The 18,571-nt window shown below is 40.7% G+C and overlaps 1 protein-coding gene across 1 annotated transcript; it reads right to left on the reverse strand.

Annotated features, from left to right (window-relative positions):
• Positions 1–760: 760 nt before the first annotated feature.
• Positions 761–18,221, reverse strand: LOC126403127 (RNA-binding protein 25-like). The gene is made up of 8 exons (XM_050065597.1): positions 18,024–18,221; positions 17,780–17,845; positions 14,158–14,238; positions 13,937–14,040; positions 13,577–13,824; positions 8,288–8,346; positions 2,187–2,345; positions 761–1,364 (listed from the first exon to the last, which is right to left on the reverse strand). The coding sequence occupies exons 2-8, from the start codon at positions 17,816–17,818 to the stop codon at positions 1,182–1,184; spliced, it is 873 nt and encodes a 290-aa protein (XP_049921554.1). The 5' UTR covers positions 17,819–17,845; positions 18,024–18,221; the 3' UTR covers positions 761–1,181.
• Between the last annotated feature and the right edge of the window lie 350 nt (positions 18,222–18,571).

Consider the following 18,571-nt stretch of genomic DNA (forward strand, 5'->3'; position numbering starts at 1 on the left):
ATGATAATCATAAGTACTATATCGTAGGCAACTGGACTTGCTTGAGTTTCTTGAAGACGTTTCACCTCTTGTTCAAGAGGCTTCTTCAGTTCTGACGGACTGGTGTGGAGTCGCAGGCTTTATAATCTGTGTATGTGTGATTCCTTGGAGAGTAAGGGACTCGTGATTTAATCAAACTTCAGATTCTTTTTTTTAACAACTCATTTTCAAGCTTTGATTAAATCCGGTCAGATTACTGCTGGGCCCACATCTCAGCCCTGATGAACACCTATGGAAGATTTCAGACCAATGTGTAAGACAATGCTCTCCACCACCACCACCATCTCTATAAGACCAAATAATAATATTAACTTTGATCTTCAAATATATTTAAGGATGTCTGTGATTGCCTCTGATGCTGTATGTCCTTTTGTTGTATCTGGCTATGTTTGTTTGCAGAAGAGATCATAATCACAGTGAGATTACCTGCTTAAATAAAGGCTGTATATATACATGGGGGAATATAAAGTTTCTCAGACTTGGCAAAGAGCACTGAAGCTACTCTGGATGTTTGTGGTGGTCTGAATCTATACTAACACGATTCATGTTGGTTTTTCCTTTAACTTATCTGTTGGGCTTTAGGTCAAACATCAAAAGGACTTTATCCTCATTCTACAAATATTTCAACCCTAAACAAAGATGTGTGTCCTACTCATCCACTGACTTTAATGTATTTCCTGCTATGCCTTGATTTTGTCTTGCCCATATAGCCATCAATAAATCACTGAAAACAGTTTTAATCACATTTAATATATTGTAAACAAAATACAATCATTGAAAAGCGAGTGATAATAAATTAAGCCTGTCAGTCAGATGCCAAAATACAGTTTTGACTTCTTCATAAGGACACTTGGAGCAATACAACCAGTGTATTTGTTTCATTATCAAAATCAAATTCTCAAAATTAGAAGCAGTATGAAAACATCATTATCACACAATCAGAGTTTATTTTTAATTTCTTCACCAGTGCTTCTCACCATGAGGCCGAGCAGAGCACAGAGGGGGAATTTGTCCAGGCAGCAGACCAGAATGTGCGAGCTTATTACTTCTAGTAGCAAACACAGAAACAATCACATGGGAAAAAAAATTCTCAACATTTATACCAACAGGATCAATGTTAGGAAGACTCTGCGTGTCTCTGATTAGTGAGACAGCTCCCTGGAGTCATAGTCCTCTATAAATTTCTCCATGCCTTCCAAACAGCGCTTGCCGATGTCCCTGAGGTTCTCTTGCAGTGCGGCCTGGATGGGGCGCTCCAGGGCCGGATCCTTTGCTATCAGCATCTTTGCCACAAGGCCAAACATTTCACATTCCTGATAGTACACCTGCAAGACACACACACACACACACACGGTTTTAGGGCAAATGGGATGAAGGGGTGACGAGTGAGAGGGAGCAGGAGAGCAGACAAACCGAAGAAGTGTTAAAGGGAAAAGAAGACAGCACGACAAATGAGCTGAGTGAGAAGTCTTGTCACCCGTCTCCAATTACCACTGAATGGATTAACAATCCGCCGAGACGCTCACATGCAAACTGTTCACAAGTATTGTGTGTGCCTGTATCAGAGTTTTGTGGACATTTTTGCATCAGCTACCTGTTGCCAGACTGAATCTCCTCGCTATGCCTCTATAATCCTGCAACCATGGAGATATGAAAAGCAAGAGGCCATCTTTTTCCGTCAAGTGGGTGGAAGCACACACATACACACGCATACACTCTCTTGCACAAACACACTGCCGATGAGCAGAGCCTCATGTGATGTCTGTCACATTGAAGACAGCACTAAAGCACGTGTCGGAGCCTCTTGTGATACAGGTGAGCTGACAAACAGCCTCATTTTTGTGCCCAATTAGAAAACTAAAAAACCATCAGTCACGTCAAACAATGAATAAGACCTTCTCTGTCGGGCTCGGCAAAGTGAAGACAATAATGACACTCTGGCTGCCTCAGGCTCAGCATTTCAAAATTAATGTTTAGACGACAGAAAACAAATCTTTTTTTCTTGTCTCCTGTCTCCCAGCGCTTTCCAAGATCTTTTCCTCTGTCACTCTCTCTAATCCCAGCTTCTCTTATCTCCCCTCTTCCTCTATCCATTTATGACTAACCCGTCTCCCAAGGTGTGTGTTTATGTAATGACACTCCTTTACCTCATCTATCTCCCTCCTCTTCTGTTGGATGGCTCTGTCTCGTGTCGCCGTCTGGCTCGCAGTTGAAGGGAGCTCCCTGTCTCTGCTCCGTTCTCTTTCTTTGCTCTTGGTCCCCCTGTGGTCTCTCTCCCTGCTTTGGTTCCTGTCGCTCTGACAAACCTGCAACATAAAAACCAGATCAGAGTTGGACTGTAGTAATCAGACAGTTGGCCAAAAACATGGGTGCAAACACTGATGATGACTGAGCTGCTAATGACCAGAAGATGACTAAAACGAAGTTCCACATGTCAGCTTGTAACACTGCAGAGGGTGACTTAGAAATCCAAAATTTGTTTGGACTGCACATGTAATAAATAACAAGATATTAAAGCTTCAGTGTGTAGGACTTAGGGGTATATATTGAAATAAATGGAATGTAATATGATAAGTATGTTTTCTTCAGTGTATAATCGCCTGATATTGTTGTGTTTTTGTTACCTTAGAATGAGTCGTTTATACATGGGGAGCAGGTCCTCGTCGACAGAGTCCACCATGTTGCACCACCATACTTCAACAGTAGCCCAGACTGACCAAACCAAACACCGGTTCTAGATAAAGCCATTTGTGATTTTGCGCCTTCTCATCGGCCACCGTAGTTAGCAGCCCCTCAACAACGAAAGTGGCAGAAAAACAGATTTCTCAACATGAAAAATTATTTAGTGTATTTACCGATTTAAATCACCAGGTTTGTTTGTTTGGAGAGGAAGAGGCCTCTGCAGATAATTCGACTCCTGGTAAAAACCCTCCTAAATATCAGAGAAAAGGGTGAGCACACATTAGCAGGTGTTGGGCTAGCGGCCCATCTGTATTGAGCGGAACAGTGTATGAGAAACGTTGATTTGTAACGTGAGACTGATTTATTCATATTTTCACTGGTTTAAATCACCTGGTCTGTTTGAATTGGAGAGGTACTTTAAAAAAATCTCCTGAACACTAAATACTAAAGAAATCCCAACAGGAAGTTGACGCTTGGCACATGGGAGAGGTCTCAGCTGGTTGCAATCTGTAATCCTTACTGCTAGAAGACACTGAATCCTATGAATCCTGCACACTGCTCATTTAAAATGCAGTAACTCTTAATTAAAACTACTGTGATCAGTATTGTTATATAAACGTAGATCAAATGTGAGCATGTAATGTGACAGTAATCACTCATCCGCCTTTTCCGCCAACATGGAAAAGGCTCTGTTCTAGTTCCTACATTTAACTATGAATTATTTTGGGAAAGTCAACCAAAAGTAAATTGGTTCAGAACCCAAAAAAGTTGGTTAACAGGTAAAACCATGATGACATCAGTGGGCGTATCATATTCTACAGGTTGGAAAGAGAGGACAGAGCCTTGGATGTAACAGTCCTCTGCATCTTCTTATCATTAAAGGTCCTGTGTGGAGGGTTTAGTGACATCTAGTGGTGACTTTGCAAATCGCAACCTACTGAAACTTCTCCATGTGCCAAACATGAAGGAGACCTTCAGTGGCCATTGAGAAACTGTGAATGTCCCTATCTGGAGCCAGTGTTTGGTTTGTCCATTCTGGGCTACTGTAGAAAGAACATGGTGGACTGCGTGAAAGAGGACCCATTCTGCATGTAGATATAATTGGCTTATCTTTAAGGTAATGAAAACAATTCCTATTTTAGGGCGATTATACACACTATATAGACATAAATGTGAATATAACATTTCATTTCTGCCAATGTATCCCCCTAAATCCTACTCTGGACCTTTAAAAGTTGGGTCATGCTTGTTTTTTAATAGCTATAATAACACAACAAAAGTTCACAGGTACTCAATGTCGTCAGCCATCTTGCTGCTACTGTTTACTTCTGTTGTGCTTGTGCAACGCCCTAAGTCGATTTCATATCCTTGATTAAAATGGTTCCACTAAAAACTAGTGGAAACGCAAGCTAGTAAATGGCACTAGGGTTCAAAGAACACTGAACAGAACCGGTTTAAGAACCAGAGCTAATTTGATTGAAAAGGGGTATCATTGTTGACAGAGAATTATCACGCGACTGCAGTTCCTCTCAGCTCTACGGAGCGTTTTACCATCTTTCAGCACATTGTTTTGGTTTTACCTCACAAAACTTAACTGTTTTTGTTGTGCTGTTTTCAGTTTTTCTGCTTTTGGTGAAAAAGCTCTACAAATCCACTGTACACTACCTGCCCAGCCCCAACGGAGATACACAGTTACTCCAAATGAATGCTAATGGTGCTCTGTGTCTGCTGGATCAGTAAATAGGAGACAGTTTGCCATATTAACATAAAAGGTGATAATACGTTTGTGTTGTGTTAACAGTTTGTTCCCGCTGCCTTAAAAAACACTTAATGCAGATTAAATGCCTCTTTTAGCCACTCACTTTCTAATAAGCATCAAGTCTGCAGTTACAAATGTTAAATCATTCATAAAGGGGTAGGCCTGTAGTTTTCTTACTTTCTAAATAGCCATCAATATGAAATAAAGAGATGGCTAAGAAGACAGAAGGTTAACGACAGAGAGGGATGTCTCACAACCTGGCAACCCAAAAGCTGTTTTGATTTGCGACTGATAAATGCTGAACATAAACGTGTTGTATGATCTTATCGTGGTGGTGCTTTGATGATTCCGGATGATTTGACCTAATAAATCATACTGAACAATATTCATCATTGTAACTGTTGTGTTAACAGGCACAATAAGTTTATGTGTTAATGAAATGAAGCATGTAGACACACTAATAGCTGACATGCTGAGAAGATTTACTTGTTGTTAGTCCTCGTATTAAAAGGCCTGTTAATAACACAGATTGTAGCTTAAGGTAAGCCCGTTATCAGCAGCTCACATTTATTAGCTCTGATTAGAATATTGGAAATCTGAAATGAGCGAGTCACTCTCTGGTTTCTCTTCGTCTCTTCACTTTAACTTCACTGCAGCAGCGACCAGCGGTGATTCATCATGTGCTGCTCCTCACTGTGTTTAGGTCGGCCAAGAAATTTATGCGATCATTTGATTTCAGCCCTTTTCTGCAGCACCTGGGCTGTTTGCTTTATAGCCAAGTCATTCTCTGCTGTGAGCTCATGTCTAATCAACAAACAAAAACACCATCCATATGAATATATATATAATTCGTCGCAAGTTGATCTACAGAGAAATATTCTCTTAACTATTTAGTTAATTGATTAATTCAATTTTCAAACAATAACACCAAATATTTTCTGGTTCCAGTTTGTCCAATGTGTGAATTGGCTGCTATTTTCCCTTTCATTTCCCTGTTAACTGAATATCTTTAGGGCTGTTTGAATGAACAAAACAAGACATTTGAAAATTTTGATGGGCATTTGATCAGCATTTCTTGACATTTCAATCATTCATCAAATGATTTATATGAACACTTGGGATTCTAGCTTTGAGCTAAAACAGATCCAAACAAATAAATAAAATCAGCAGAGTAATCGATAATGAAAACAATCATTCTTATTTCTGCCATGTTTTAACAGGTTGTGCATTTCACATGACAAAAAATGCATTTCGTCCTGATCACTTTTACATTCCAAATTTTAAATTTACTAATTAGGATGAAATAGTAAAAGGCTCTTGTAAACATGGATGGATTACTGGACTGGACAACAAGGTAGAGGCCCAGGGGCCCAAAGTGTAAGATCACCCCCGGCCTTCACCTTCAAAATGTCACTCAAATTAACATATGACGACCAGGGAGAGACACAAAAAGACAGAGATACAAAGCAACTGCAAAGAGACACAAAATAACTACAAAGCAACACCAAAGACCAAAAAAGACACAAAATTACATGAAAGAGACACAAAAAGATGCAAAGGAACTGCAGAGAGACAACCACAAAAGCCACAAAAATGGACAAAACAACCACAAGGAGACACAGACCAATTACAAATGACTACAAAGAGACACAAAAGACCTAACACGAGACAAACTGACCTCAAAGAGACACAAAGGAACTGCAGAGCAGGGTATGAAATTAACAAAATATTTTGGGGGCAATTTTGGCCCCCACAGTCTAAAAAATGGGGGCTAAAAAATGGGGGCATTTTCAAAATGTTTGGGGGCCATCAAAAAATTGTAATTATGTTCTAACAAGCACATGAAAAGCAAAACCAACTAAGATAGTGTCTTCACTCTTCAGTAGAAACCACTATAAATGAAATAAATAATGGGTTACATAAAGTTATGGTTGCAAAATATCACTCAGATTTCCTATAATTCAACCAGTTTAAATGTGATGATTTAACCATTAATCTACTGATAGCAGTACTAATGTTTCACCACATTACAGTTACTTTTACTGTTAAAAAGGCCAAATTACTATAAATTCCTTAGATGCAATCCTGGAAGTAAGTTAATTTAAAATTTAACATTCATTCTACCTTAATTTTTCATTAATTTGTCATTGTGTAGACACAGATCACCCAAGAAATGGTTAATTTATACTTATGGTACAGCAAAGCCCCCTCCCCTTCTCTGTCAGATTACTCTCACGTAATCAGTGCAATCTCGTTGATTATGTCTGGAAAATGAGTTGTAGACGTGACGGTAAATTAATTTAATGAAAATAAAATTATACTTTAATGTCAGATTGTAATACTGTTAAAAATATAAATACATATAGTTGTTTCAAAAACTTGGGGGCAATTTTGGCCCCCGGAACATGGCTTTTGGGGGCATTCTTGGATAAATTGCGGGCCAAATGGCCCGTGGCCCTTGCTAATTTCTGACACTGCTGCAGAGACTCAAAATAATCACAAAAATGGGCAAAACAACCGCAAGGAGACACAAAACAACTACAAAGAGACACAAAATGACTACAAAGTAACACCAAACACAAAACCCCCCACAAAATTAGCTCAAAGACACCAAAAAAACCTACAAAAAGACACAAAATTACCTCAAAAGGGACATAAAAAGATGCAAAGGAACTGCAGAGAGACACAAAACAACTACAAAAATGGACAAAACAACCACAAGGAGACACAGACCAATTACAAATGACTACAAAGAGACACAAAAGACCAAAAATGAGACAAATTGACCTCAAAGAGACACAAAAAGATCACAAAGAGATGCAAAGGAACTGCAGAGACACAAAATAACCACAAAAATGGGCAAAACAACCGCAAGGAGACACAAAACAACTACAAAGAGACACAAAATGACTACAAAGCCACACCAAACACAAAGTCTCCCACAAAATTACCTCAAAGACACCAAAAATACCTCAAAAGGGACACAAAAAGGACAAAAGGACACACAAAATTACCTCAAAGGGACACAAAAAGGACAAAAGGACACACAAAATTACCTCAAAGAGACACAAAAAGGACAAAAGGACACACAAAATTACCTCAAAGAGACACAAAAAGGACAAAAGGACACACAAAATTACCTCAAAGAGACACAAAAAGGACAAAAGGACACACAAAATTACCTCAAAGAGACACAAAAAGGACAAAAGGACACACAAAATTACCTCAAAGAGACACAAAAAGGACACACAAAATTACCTCAAAAAGGACACAAAAAGGACAAAAGGACACACAAAATTACCTCAGAGACACGTAGTAACCTGAAAGAGATACGAAAAACTACAAAAAGACACAAAGCAACCACAAAAAGACACAAAAATACCACAAAGAGACACAAAAGACCAAAAAAAGACACAAAATTACCTCAAAGAGTTGTAAAAGAAATGCAAAGAGACACAAAATAACAACAAAAAACAGGCAAAACAACCACAAGGACACACAAATGACTACAAAGAGACACAAAACTACCACAAAGTCTGTGTGTCTCGCTCCTGTGTAGCAGAGGCAGTGGGGTCCTGCGTATCTGTGCCCAGGGGCCCATTGTCTCACAATCCGCCCATGCTTATAAATCACAATAACAGCTTCAGACTGTGCCCTACATCAAATCGATATGTTGGAAAGAAAAAATATGAAAGTATATTAGGTCATTTTTAGGGAATTGGTGGGCCAATAGATTTTCCCACATTTCTTAACGAAATGGAAAAGCAGGAGGGGGAGAAGCAGAGCAGGTTTTCTGCTTGAACTTACAATGAACTGTGTGTCCTTGTCTCTGCTGGAAGTCGATCTGGATACGAAAGGTCTGGTAGCTGGAAAACACACAATCAACACAACATGAGAATATTATCATGCTTTCTATTTACTGTGCCTATGAGCACCTACAGCACGTGGAGGTGTTTCTTTAGACCATCACTGACGTTTAAAGCCTCAGAATCATTTTCTTTCTCTCTCCAGCCTCCTGTTACAAACATGAAAAGTGTTGTTTACAAGTATCTGGATGAAAATCAATACATCTTTAAAGGAAATCTGCTGATATTTGGGAATTTCGCCTTGTAATATAAGACTGCAGTATTCCTACGTGAAGCAATAGTTTTGTCATGGCTCATTATATACTGCTGGCTGGTCTCTCCCTCTTTCTCTCTCTCACTCTCATATACACACACAAATCAGCGATGAGTCACCATCATCGCACCATCACTCAGGCACACAAAAAACCTGTTCCACACTCACACATACACAAACACACACCTCCACAGTGCTGCAGTGTGCGCACAGATACAGTGCCTGGGTGCAAGAGAAGATAAAAACATACAGTACCAACAGCTCAGTCGTTAAAAACAACACAACATGCCACTTTATACCAGGAAAAGATCAACAAAAACATTCACAGTTTCTGTTAAAATCAAGGAAACACGATCGTAACAAATTCTAACAGCTCCTGTTTACTTCAGGACTCCCACTGACAAATGATGAGGTCATTCTCAAGTATCTGATAAATCTACCTGGAACTAAATTACACAGTTTACATGCTGAGACATACACTGAATAATGCATGGACTGGTACATCACGTCACTACATAATCCATCTATTGATAAAGCTCCTTAGTGGTCAGCATTATGTAACACTGGTTTGTTGCTACCAGAGTGTGACTACCTACCAAGCACCAGATACCACGATGAGCAAATGCCCTCCAAATATTTGTAATACAAAGTGTTCATGAAAATGTGCATGTGTGCGCCTCTGCTTGCTTATACTGCCACCCAATGGGTATTTAACGAAGTGCAGGAAGATGCTGGAAAGCTTGCAACAACAGCAATAACTGAGTTGGGGGTTATTTAAGTAACTCTATGACCACTCATTAACACAAGTAACTTATCAGCCAATCACGTGGCAGCAACTCAATGCATTTAGGCATGTAGACATGGTCAAGACGACCTGCTGAAGTTCAAACTGAGCATCAGAATGAGGAAGAAAGGTGATTTAAGCGACTTTGAACGTGGCATGGTTGTTGGTGCCAGAAACTGCTGATCTCCTGGGATTTTCACACACAACCATCTCTAGGGTTTACAGAGGATGGTCCCAAAAAGATAAAATATCCAGTGAACCAAATGCCTTGTTGATGCCGGAGGTCAAAGGAGAATGGCCAGACTGGTTCAAGATGATAGAAAGGCAACAGCAACTCAAATAACCACTGGTTACAACCAAGGTCTGCAGAAGACCATCTCTGAACCAACAACACGTCCAACCTTGAAGCAGATGGGCTACAGCAGCAGAAGACCACACCAGGTGCCACTCCTGTCAGCTAACAACAGGAGACTGAGGCTACAGTTCACACAGGCTCACCAACACTAGACAATAGAAGATTGGAAAAATGTTGCCTGGTCTGATGAGTCTGGATTTCTGCTGCCACATTCAGATGGTAGGGTCAGAATTTGGTGTAAACAACACAGTGTACCCATCTTCTGATGGCTTCTTCCAGCAGGATAACGCACCATGTCACAAAGCTCAAATCATCTCAAACTGGTTTCTTGAACATGACAATGAGTTCACTGTACTCCAATGGCCTCCACAGTCACCAGATCTCAATCCAATAGAGGACCTTTGGAGAGGAGGAGACCTGTACAGATTATACGGCTTCAGGTAAAAACCTCCTGAACAATGAATGCTGAAGAAATTCCAACCAGGAGACACTGACTGCAATGACAGCATTGCTCTTTTGTTACTGTTTAGGTTGCAAGACACCAAGTGGCAAAAAATTCCTTCATGTACATTTAAAGCTCATGAATTACACATTTAAGCTTGTTCCTTTACAAGTGCAAAGACAAAAAGTATACAGGGGGTTATGTGCCAGACTATTCTTGGCAGGGTGAAGTCACTTCCTGGAGTCTCTGGTGGTTGTCTGGCACCTCCGCTCCTCTGAGAAGGCTTTCCGCAAGATTTGGGAACCTGGCTGTTGGGATTTGCTCCCGTTTAGCTGCAAGAGCAGTGGGTGGAAAAATAATGAAGCCAGTCCAGCTGACAGTCAGTGCACTGGTGGCACACTAATGGTAAAGTCTTCTTAACACACAGCCGGACCAAAGCAACTCTTATCAATCATCTTTACTATTACATCTCTAACCTGTGAGTGGATAGTGTTGTGGGTAAGTGGTACACCAGACCTGTTCAGTTAGCAGCCTGTGTGCCACATCTGGCCCAGAAGCAACCTCAAAGTGACCAAGCATACATAAATATGATACACCGGTATAACAAAATATGTGAACTACATAGAGTGTGTGGAAGTAGCTAACAGTGGAGCCATCTTGATTCCTTCTCATCTCTGCTGAGTTACACACGTACAGTCCCGCTCAGGCAGGATGTGCAGTAGCTTTTCGAAACACCTGCGGCTGCGGTCGAATAGTCAAAAAATACGTCCTATGTGTTTACCTAAACACTTCTGTTTGACCTCGATGGAAAACGTCATGAGGTGAGCTGTGTGAGAGATACTGGTAGAAAGAGACAGGATGTGTTATCGGTTACTGTTATTACCACTCAATATGCTTCTGCACAGTGAAAGCTCTTTTATTCTGTGTCTGCACTCTGTGACGTGCCTGGGTCAGACATAGAATTCACTTTCAAAAGTGAAACAAAAGATGTTGCTGTTTTTACTACATTAATTTGCATCTGTTCACCACAAGTCAAAAAACAGGTTTTGAATAGGCTGCTGAAAATGTCTGGCTCGTCTACATTTCCTGGTTTTAAAATCCAGCCCATGTGAACTTGTAATTGAACCGCCCTGTAGTTGCCTATTTTGGTAGGGACTTCAATATGGCACCAAATCCCAACAACATTATCTCATGGCACTTTCCATATAGATCAAGTCTAAACCATACTATTTAGGAAGTACTATTAGTATTTCTGTCGTGCAGTTTTTCCACCAATAAATCTTCCTCACAGCAGACATTTCTGACATGTCACAGCAGGAAAAGCACAGGTGTCACTAATGACATTAACGATGGGAGTCAGCCATCACTAATTTCATTATTTACAGCTGTGCTTCTCCTGCTGTGACATGTCAAAAATGTCTGCTGTGAAAGTACCTGTCTATGTGCTCCTCCAGCTCTTTGGAGAAATCATAAGCCTTTATCTGATGTCTTACAGCAACAGTTTCATGCTCTTGTGCATAAGAACTGATGCTGTGAAAACCCGGCCTGTTGCATGTTGGTCCAACTGTAACTAACTGGATTGCTGTAACAATGGAGATTAAAATGATGAGCTTACTTTGTCTTTAAACCAAAAGATGGACGTCTTCATACAGCACTGGGGAAAATGGGCACAGTATATCAAAACATCTGAGACCTAAGGTGCGTTCTGAATCGCATACTTTTTCTGTTTACTTTTAGTAGGCACTGCAGCTGCCTTTAAAAAGTACGTACTGTTGCATGCAGTATGCACTCAATCGGGACATACTACTCCCTCATAACATTACAGGCTGCACTTTGACCCTCTGGCTTTTATATCTGTTCCATTAGAGATAAAACAAACACCACTCACTGAATTCGCCAGAGACAGAGATCAACCCGGAGGGATCTGCTGTTGTTACTTTGCATTGTATGTTGTTCAACTTTAAAGTTACTGCACAGATTGTAGATTCTAACATATTATATGTGCGACAGTGAAATCACACCTGCAGTTCTCTGTCATTGTTATTTCTATAGTTATGTCCTGTTGTTTGTAATATTTATGATTATTTTGTTCACTTAAACAATCAATATCATCCATCATCCATCATTGCGACCTCTGACAGCTGTCAATCAGCTGCCATCTGTTTGTGGCTCAGTCGATGTGACTTATCGTCCCCTGTGCAGAGGACTGTGGGTAAGAATAGCCAGAAAAGCATGCTGGCTTGCATACTGCAAAAACAGACCAAATGTAGTAGAACATTGTGGTATTTTTGGCATACTGCATTTGACATGCTATGAATTCGGACATACTAAATCTTTTTCTGGCATACTATATGGTATGGTAGTATGGGAATCGGAACATACAGCTGATTTTGTTAAGATAATAAATTGAAGGATGGAATTGAAGGAATTAACTTTTTTTCCCCATTGTATCCTCTTAGGTGTCCAATTATCTAACTGTAACATGTGCAATTATGTGAGGCCAAATAGCTACAAGCATTGTTATTTATTTTTATTTTATTTTATTTTATTTTATTTCGTACTCGTACTCGTACTCATACTCGTCGTCCTCCGCTTATCCGGGTCCAGGTCGTGGGGGCAGCAGCCTCAGCAAAGAAGCCCAGGCAGTCCTCTCCCCAGCCACTTCCGTCAGCTCATTTATTTTAATTTTGGTTTTAATTTCAATTTTAATTTATTTTATTTTGTTTCATTGTATTTTATTTTGCCTTTACCTCGACTCTCACACAGGCTTTCTTTTCAAGCTATCACTTGAAAATGGAAAGAAATAGATTATAAGTCTTAAAAAAAAACAACGCTGAGAGATTATTTTCGTGGTAGATTATTGCAACTTTCTGCACTCTTAGCTCTGAAAAACATTTTTTCACTGCTTGTTTATCCTTTTGTATTGACAAGTGTGTGTCTTTGCATTGACCGTGCAGGTGACTCGAGGTGAAGGACACCGATAAAAGATCTTGCACTGGGGCTTGTCAATACAAGCCGAGGCGCTGAACATTAGTGAGGGTGTGCAGACAGTGCAAGTATAATGTCTAGCTGAGGCCATCAGATCCATTACCAGAGAAGTGGGATGGGTGGAGGTCAGAGCTCTGTGCAGGCAAGTTCTTTCATGTCCACCCTCAGGAGGACCACTTCCTTATGGAGCTCATTTTGTGCACAGGGAGGAGTTGTCATGTTGAAACAGGAACAGGACACTTTGTCTAAAGTATTGCTGTATGTTGTAGCATTAAGGAGCAGAGTCCAAAGCTTAAAAACATATTTTTGGTCCTACAGTGAACATTTTGTCAAAGTCTCTTCATAAATGCTCAGAAGGGATGAAAGGGTGTATTATTACTGTTACTGTTGCTGCCGACATAAACTTACTGTTGGTTGATTTTGAAGGCGAACCTCCTACAGAGCTCTCCCTCTGCTCGTACCGCTCCTTCTCTTTATCCCGTTCCCTGTCCTTATCCCGTTCCCTGTCCTTATCTCGTTCCCTCTCCTTCAGTGCAATGTGGTGAAGTTTATGGTGGAAATGATCTTTCCGGTGGAAGTAACCCCGAGGGTTGAAGTGGTGGTACCTATGGCTGCTGAAGCCAGGTTTGTAGAATGAGTGGTCATCCCTTGGAAATCTGCATCATTTGAGAGGAAAGACAAATCTGCCAGAACAGTACTCAACCACGTTGCCAATATTTTGCAGTCAAGGAAAACAAAACACAAAGTGCTCCCTGTTCTCAGTCTTACCGAGGTCTGTAGAATCGCCCTCCAAACTTGGGTTTGTAAGAACTGGACAGCCATGCCCTCGGTCTGGATGGACTTCGCACTCTTCTGATCAGCCTCTTCTCATCCTGCATGGACGGGAGTAAAACAGTGTATCACACCGTGGTACTTAACAAAAGAGAGCGGAACAATTGCACGGTCTGAAAAGGTCGTTTCGAGACGTGACATCTGAGAACAGGATGTACCTGAGTGGGAGACGCGGAGCTGTCAGTGGGCCTCTTGTCGACAGGCTCATCACTGTGTTCCCTGTGTCTCAACATGGAGCCCTGAGGAAATAAAGCGCCATGTTAATCACAGCTGTTGTGGTGCTACGGTACAGGTAGAGTATAATTATTATAAGAGCGGACGCAGATAGGTAATTAGAAAAATAATGAACTATTTTAGTGATCAATTAAATCTTTTTTTATCGTTGTTTTATGTGACTGGAAACAGGGGGACTGTGATGGACGATTTTCACTCTCGCCCAGTTTCAGCTGGGAATAGAATAAACAGTTACAGAATATGAATGAAAGTATATTTTCATGGTAATACTTCTATACTTATACTTAAAGATCCCGTGTGTAAGATAGTGGCATCTAGCAGTGATGTTGCAAATCTGAAACTTGTGCCAAGCATATCCAGGTAGGTATAACTGCAGCTGGAGCAGCACTAGTTACATAAATGACTCTCCCACGGTACCTACACGTCAGTCCATGATCAGCTTCCTTCACTCCTTTGCGAAAGTCTTGACAAAACTGCTAAGTTAGCAATAAGCTAGTTATTAGTACAGTATAATGTTAAAAGAGAGGTGGTTGATGTTAGGGTTAGGGCAAAAGGAAGGGTTACATGAATCCAAATGTCCACCGTCTGGACTTGCGGACTGAGCCCTCTTGGGCTTCGTATGTACTGTGACAAGTTCACTGTCATCTCGTAAAGTCTGCTAGGGGCAGAGACCGCAAGCCACTGACAGACAGCCCTTGAGACCGTTTTACTCATTGCCATAGAAACATTCCAGTGACGATTACAGTCATGCACGTCATATTCTGTCTGCTCGTCTGTCCCTGCAGATAACAAGATGTAAATCTCATGTACAAAGTTGTTTTCAGAGTGAACAAAAAACATCTCTGTATAACATACAGACTGCAGACATTCACATACTGAGATGATTGTGAATAAGGACCGAGCTATGACTAAATAAATCGGGTAGGCCTATTAGTCACATCAGAAGATCTTTTTTGTTGTTTTTCAGCCAATTTTCTAGCCTACATATTTAGCATTACACTGCGCAACCAATATGGTAGGCTGCAATAATACAATGCATTTTACTGACCCTCTATAGCCTGTATTTCTACATGTTTCTGTATCATGATGTTGCTGAATATTATTTCTGGCCTACACAATTCAAGTATTGTTTTAATAGGCTATTTAACTGTTTTACATAGACATAATCTGTCTTTTATAGTCAGCTATTGAAAAAGAATAATGTCACGTCCATATTGCAATGAATTGTGGGCAAGTCCGCAAGTCTGCAAATGCGGTGAAGTTTGGACATTTGGATTCAGACTTTTGCTGTGTCTCAAATCGTGTACTTTTGTACTTACGCTTAATATTTTGAGTGCATAAGTGCGTTCACACTGAGAAGTGTGGAAAAATGCAGTGCACTATGAGTACGTGGATGGTGCACTCAAAACGGTCAAGAAGTTGAGTGTGGAACTATGGACACTTCTTGCCCTTAATGGTCGCCATCTTGGCTATGTAGTGGAAGGGGGGACCACTTTTCAAACTGGAAATGGTGGCAGAGGACTGTGCGACCGTGAACGTCGCTGCATTGTACAAATACGTGTGTTTTTTGCACTAAGCACCACTAAACTGTTGTCGGGTATAAGCTAGCAGTATGTCTATTGGCTTACTTTAGCAATCATGATTTGGTACCGCGAACGATAACGCAAATGCTGATGCTAGTTTGCAAACTAGCTAATTTGTGATCGTCATTTCCTATACGTGCACAACAGCCGTGTTTGGTTTGAGACAACACTACCCTGTCGAAATTTGCACACTACACCAATAAGTACATAGTGCACACAGTATACTGCATAGAAGTGTGCTAATGGAAGCATGTGATTTGAGACACAGCATTTGTCTTGTGCTAGTGATGGGCGTGGAGGAGTTCCCACCCAAACACCTGTCCGACCAATTGTGAGCAGCACCATTTTGTGCGAGCACACTGATTGGAACACACAGCTGTCAACTGTGCCGTCAAATCCGGGTTTTATAGAGTGCCGAAGTCACGCCCCTTCCGGTGAAGCTCATGGGACCTTAGATCGGAAAAAATATTAATGGCAGTGAATGAGGAGAGAAATATTATCTTTTGGTCCCGTTTGAGTTGTAACATGAAATCCAAATATGTCGTTAATGAATTTAAAACATAAATTTTAAGGTCAAGAAAGTCATACTTTGTGGTAAAACTGTTGAGATATAAGCTTTTGAAAAAAACGTAATTAGAAAAACTACACAGGAGGCGGTTGCGTATGTGACGTCATAGCTTTCGCTCGCTTCCTGCAGCTTGGAGTGACTGCAGCCTGGAACAAAACACACAGACATCTTCAATCATAAATCGATTAATCATAAACAGTGGAATTTCAGCGGGGAGGCCAAGCTGCAGGAAGCGAGCGAAAGCTATGACGTCACATACGCGACCTCCTCCTGTGTACTCTTGAGTCTTTCTAATTAAAAAGCTTATATCTCAACAGTTTTACCACAAAGTATGACTTTCTTGACCTTAAAATTTATGTTTTAAATTCATAAACAACATATTTAGATTTCATGTCACAACTCAAACGGGAACAAAAGATAATATTACTCTCCACATTCACTGCCATTCATATTTTTTTCCGATCTAAGGTCCCATGAGCTCTATCGGAAGGGGCGTGATTTCGGCACTCTATAGCATTAAATAACTACTGAAAACCAACCTTGTTAGAAAAACAAACACTTGAACAAACATCGGGATGATAAGAACTGCCATGAACAACAGAAAAATTTATTCAACGTGTACTTTGAGTTTATAGTTTGGCTCATGTCCTTTTTACTAAAATGGAGAAGGCGGGCTTTATGACCTGTACTGCAGCCAGCCACCAGGGGGCGATGGGGATGTTTTGGCTTCACTTTAAGGTCATGTTTTCCATCTTTATTTACAGTATGACCTGCTTCATATGTAGATATAAATGACCCATTCTAAAGTAATGAGTAGGTGATTATGAAAGATTATGAATAAATATAACATGTCTGCTAACAGATGCTGCTAAACCACACTGGACCTTTAAGTACAGTTAGGATGGCAGGGCTTTTACCACTTTTACATTTGAGTACTTCTTCCACCACTGTCCTACACTACACAGACACATGCTCTGTCTTGTGCATGAAACTGTGGTAAAATTAATTTTTATATACTTTATTAATCCCCAAGGGGAAATTCAATAAATGTGTTAATATCACTCAGTGTGTTGGAAATAGTGTACAACAGCACACAGGACCAGCCATATCATTATATTAATGTGTGTGCGATGCTCAGTGGTGCCCTCATGTGACACTTTTCCCACTTCCTGTGGTGTTCCTGTGGTTAATATACTCTGTCTTGTATTTGTACTGTGAGGCACTTCTTGGCGTCCTCGTCTGGCCCTTTGCTAATGCTTCAGCTCTGTTCCGAGTGGCTGAAGGAGAGAGTAGATCTATTTGGTTACCACACTGTCTGCAAAGTACATGACGCACTTGAGACAACAGTCAGCACTGAGGCAGCTCTCCACTCCCGGAAATGATTTTTTTTTTTACCTTGCTCTGCTGAGTGTCCTGTGGTCTTGCATGATCCATGTCGATGTGTTTGCAGCTGTCTTTGATCTGTGAGGATGACATGCTGACTTTATTTCTCTCTACAGACTCACTCCCCAAAAAACAGGAAGCGCGTGACCTGTTAAATCTCTTCGTTAAATCTGAGAAGTTAAAGATTCACATGTCTGCCCCCCGTCGTGCTTTTGTATCTCACCGGGCTGTGCAGTGACAAGTTTGAAAGCTTTACCTTGTCGGTGAATGTCTCACATTGTCGCCACTCGACCTGCGTTTTCTCTGGTTTCCGCTGGAGAATAATACAACATGCTTTTTAGCCTACTTCCTTTTTCTGCCGCCGCCCAATCAGCTTCAGACACTGCGCTCATAAAAGCTTATCAAAACCGAAAACACTCGAGTTCTTTTTTTCTTCTGCTGAGAACACGCAGGCGCAGTGCACCTTATGGACTGTCACACCTGTTTACAGTATTACAATCAGACGCGTGACCTGATTTACATGAAGGTGGTGACACCAAATGATGGCGCACTTACACTGTGGGCAGATGGGTTAAAAGTTTTTAAAAATAAACCTTACTACCCTACCTTACTTTTCTTTCCTGTTTTTTATTAGTGAGTGCATAGTACAGTACAAAAAAAGGTAGTTCCAGACTGCATACATGGGGGTAGATGGAGACAGGAATGTAGACAAGATGGGAAAAAACAGGGCAAAACAAAACAAACAAACAATAAACAAGCAACAGATAGCCAATAATAGTGTTCTAGCTGTTATTGATGTGCAAA

The sequence above is a fragment of the Epinephelus moara genome, chromosome 16 (genome assembly GCF_006386435.1).
Source record: "Epinephelus moara isolate mb chromosome 16, YSFRI_EMoa_1.0, whole genome shotgun sequence".
NCBI classification, from domain to species: domain Eukaryota; kingdom Metazoa; phylum Chordata; class Actinopteri; order Perciformes; family Serranidae; genus Epinephelus; species Epinephelus moara.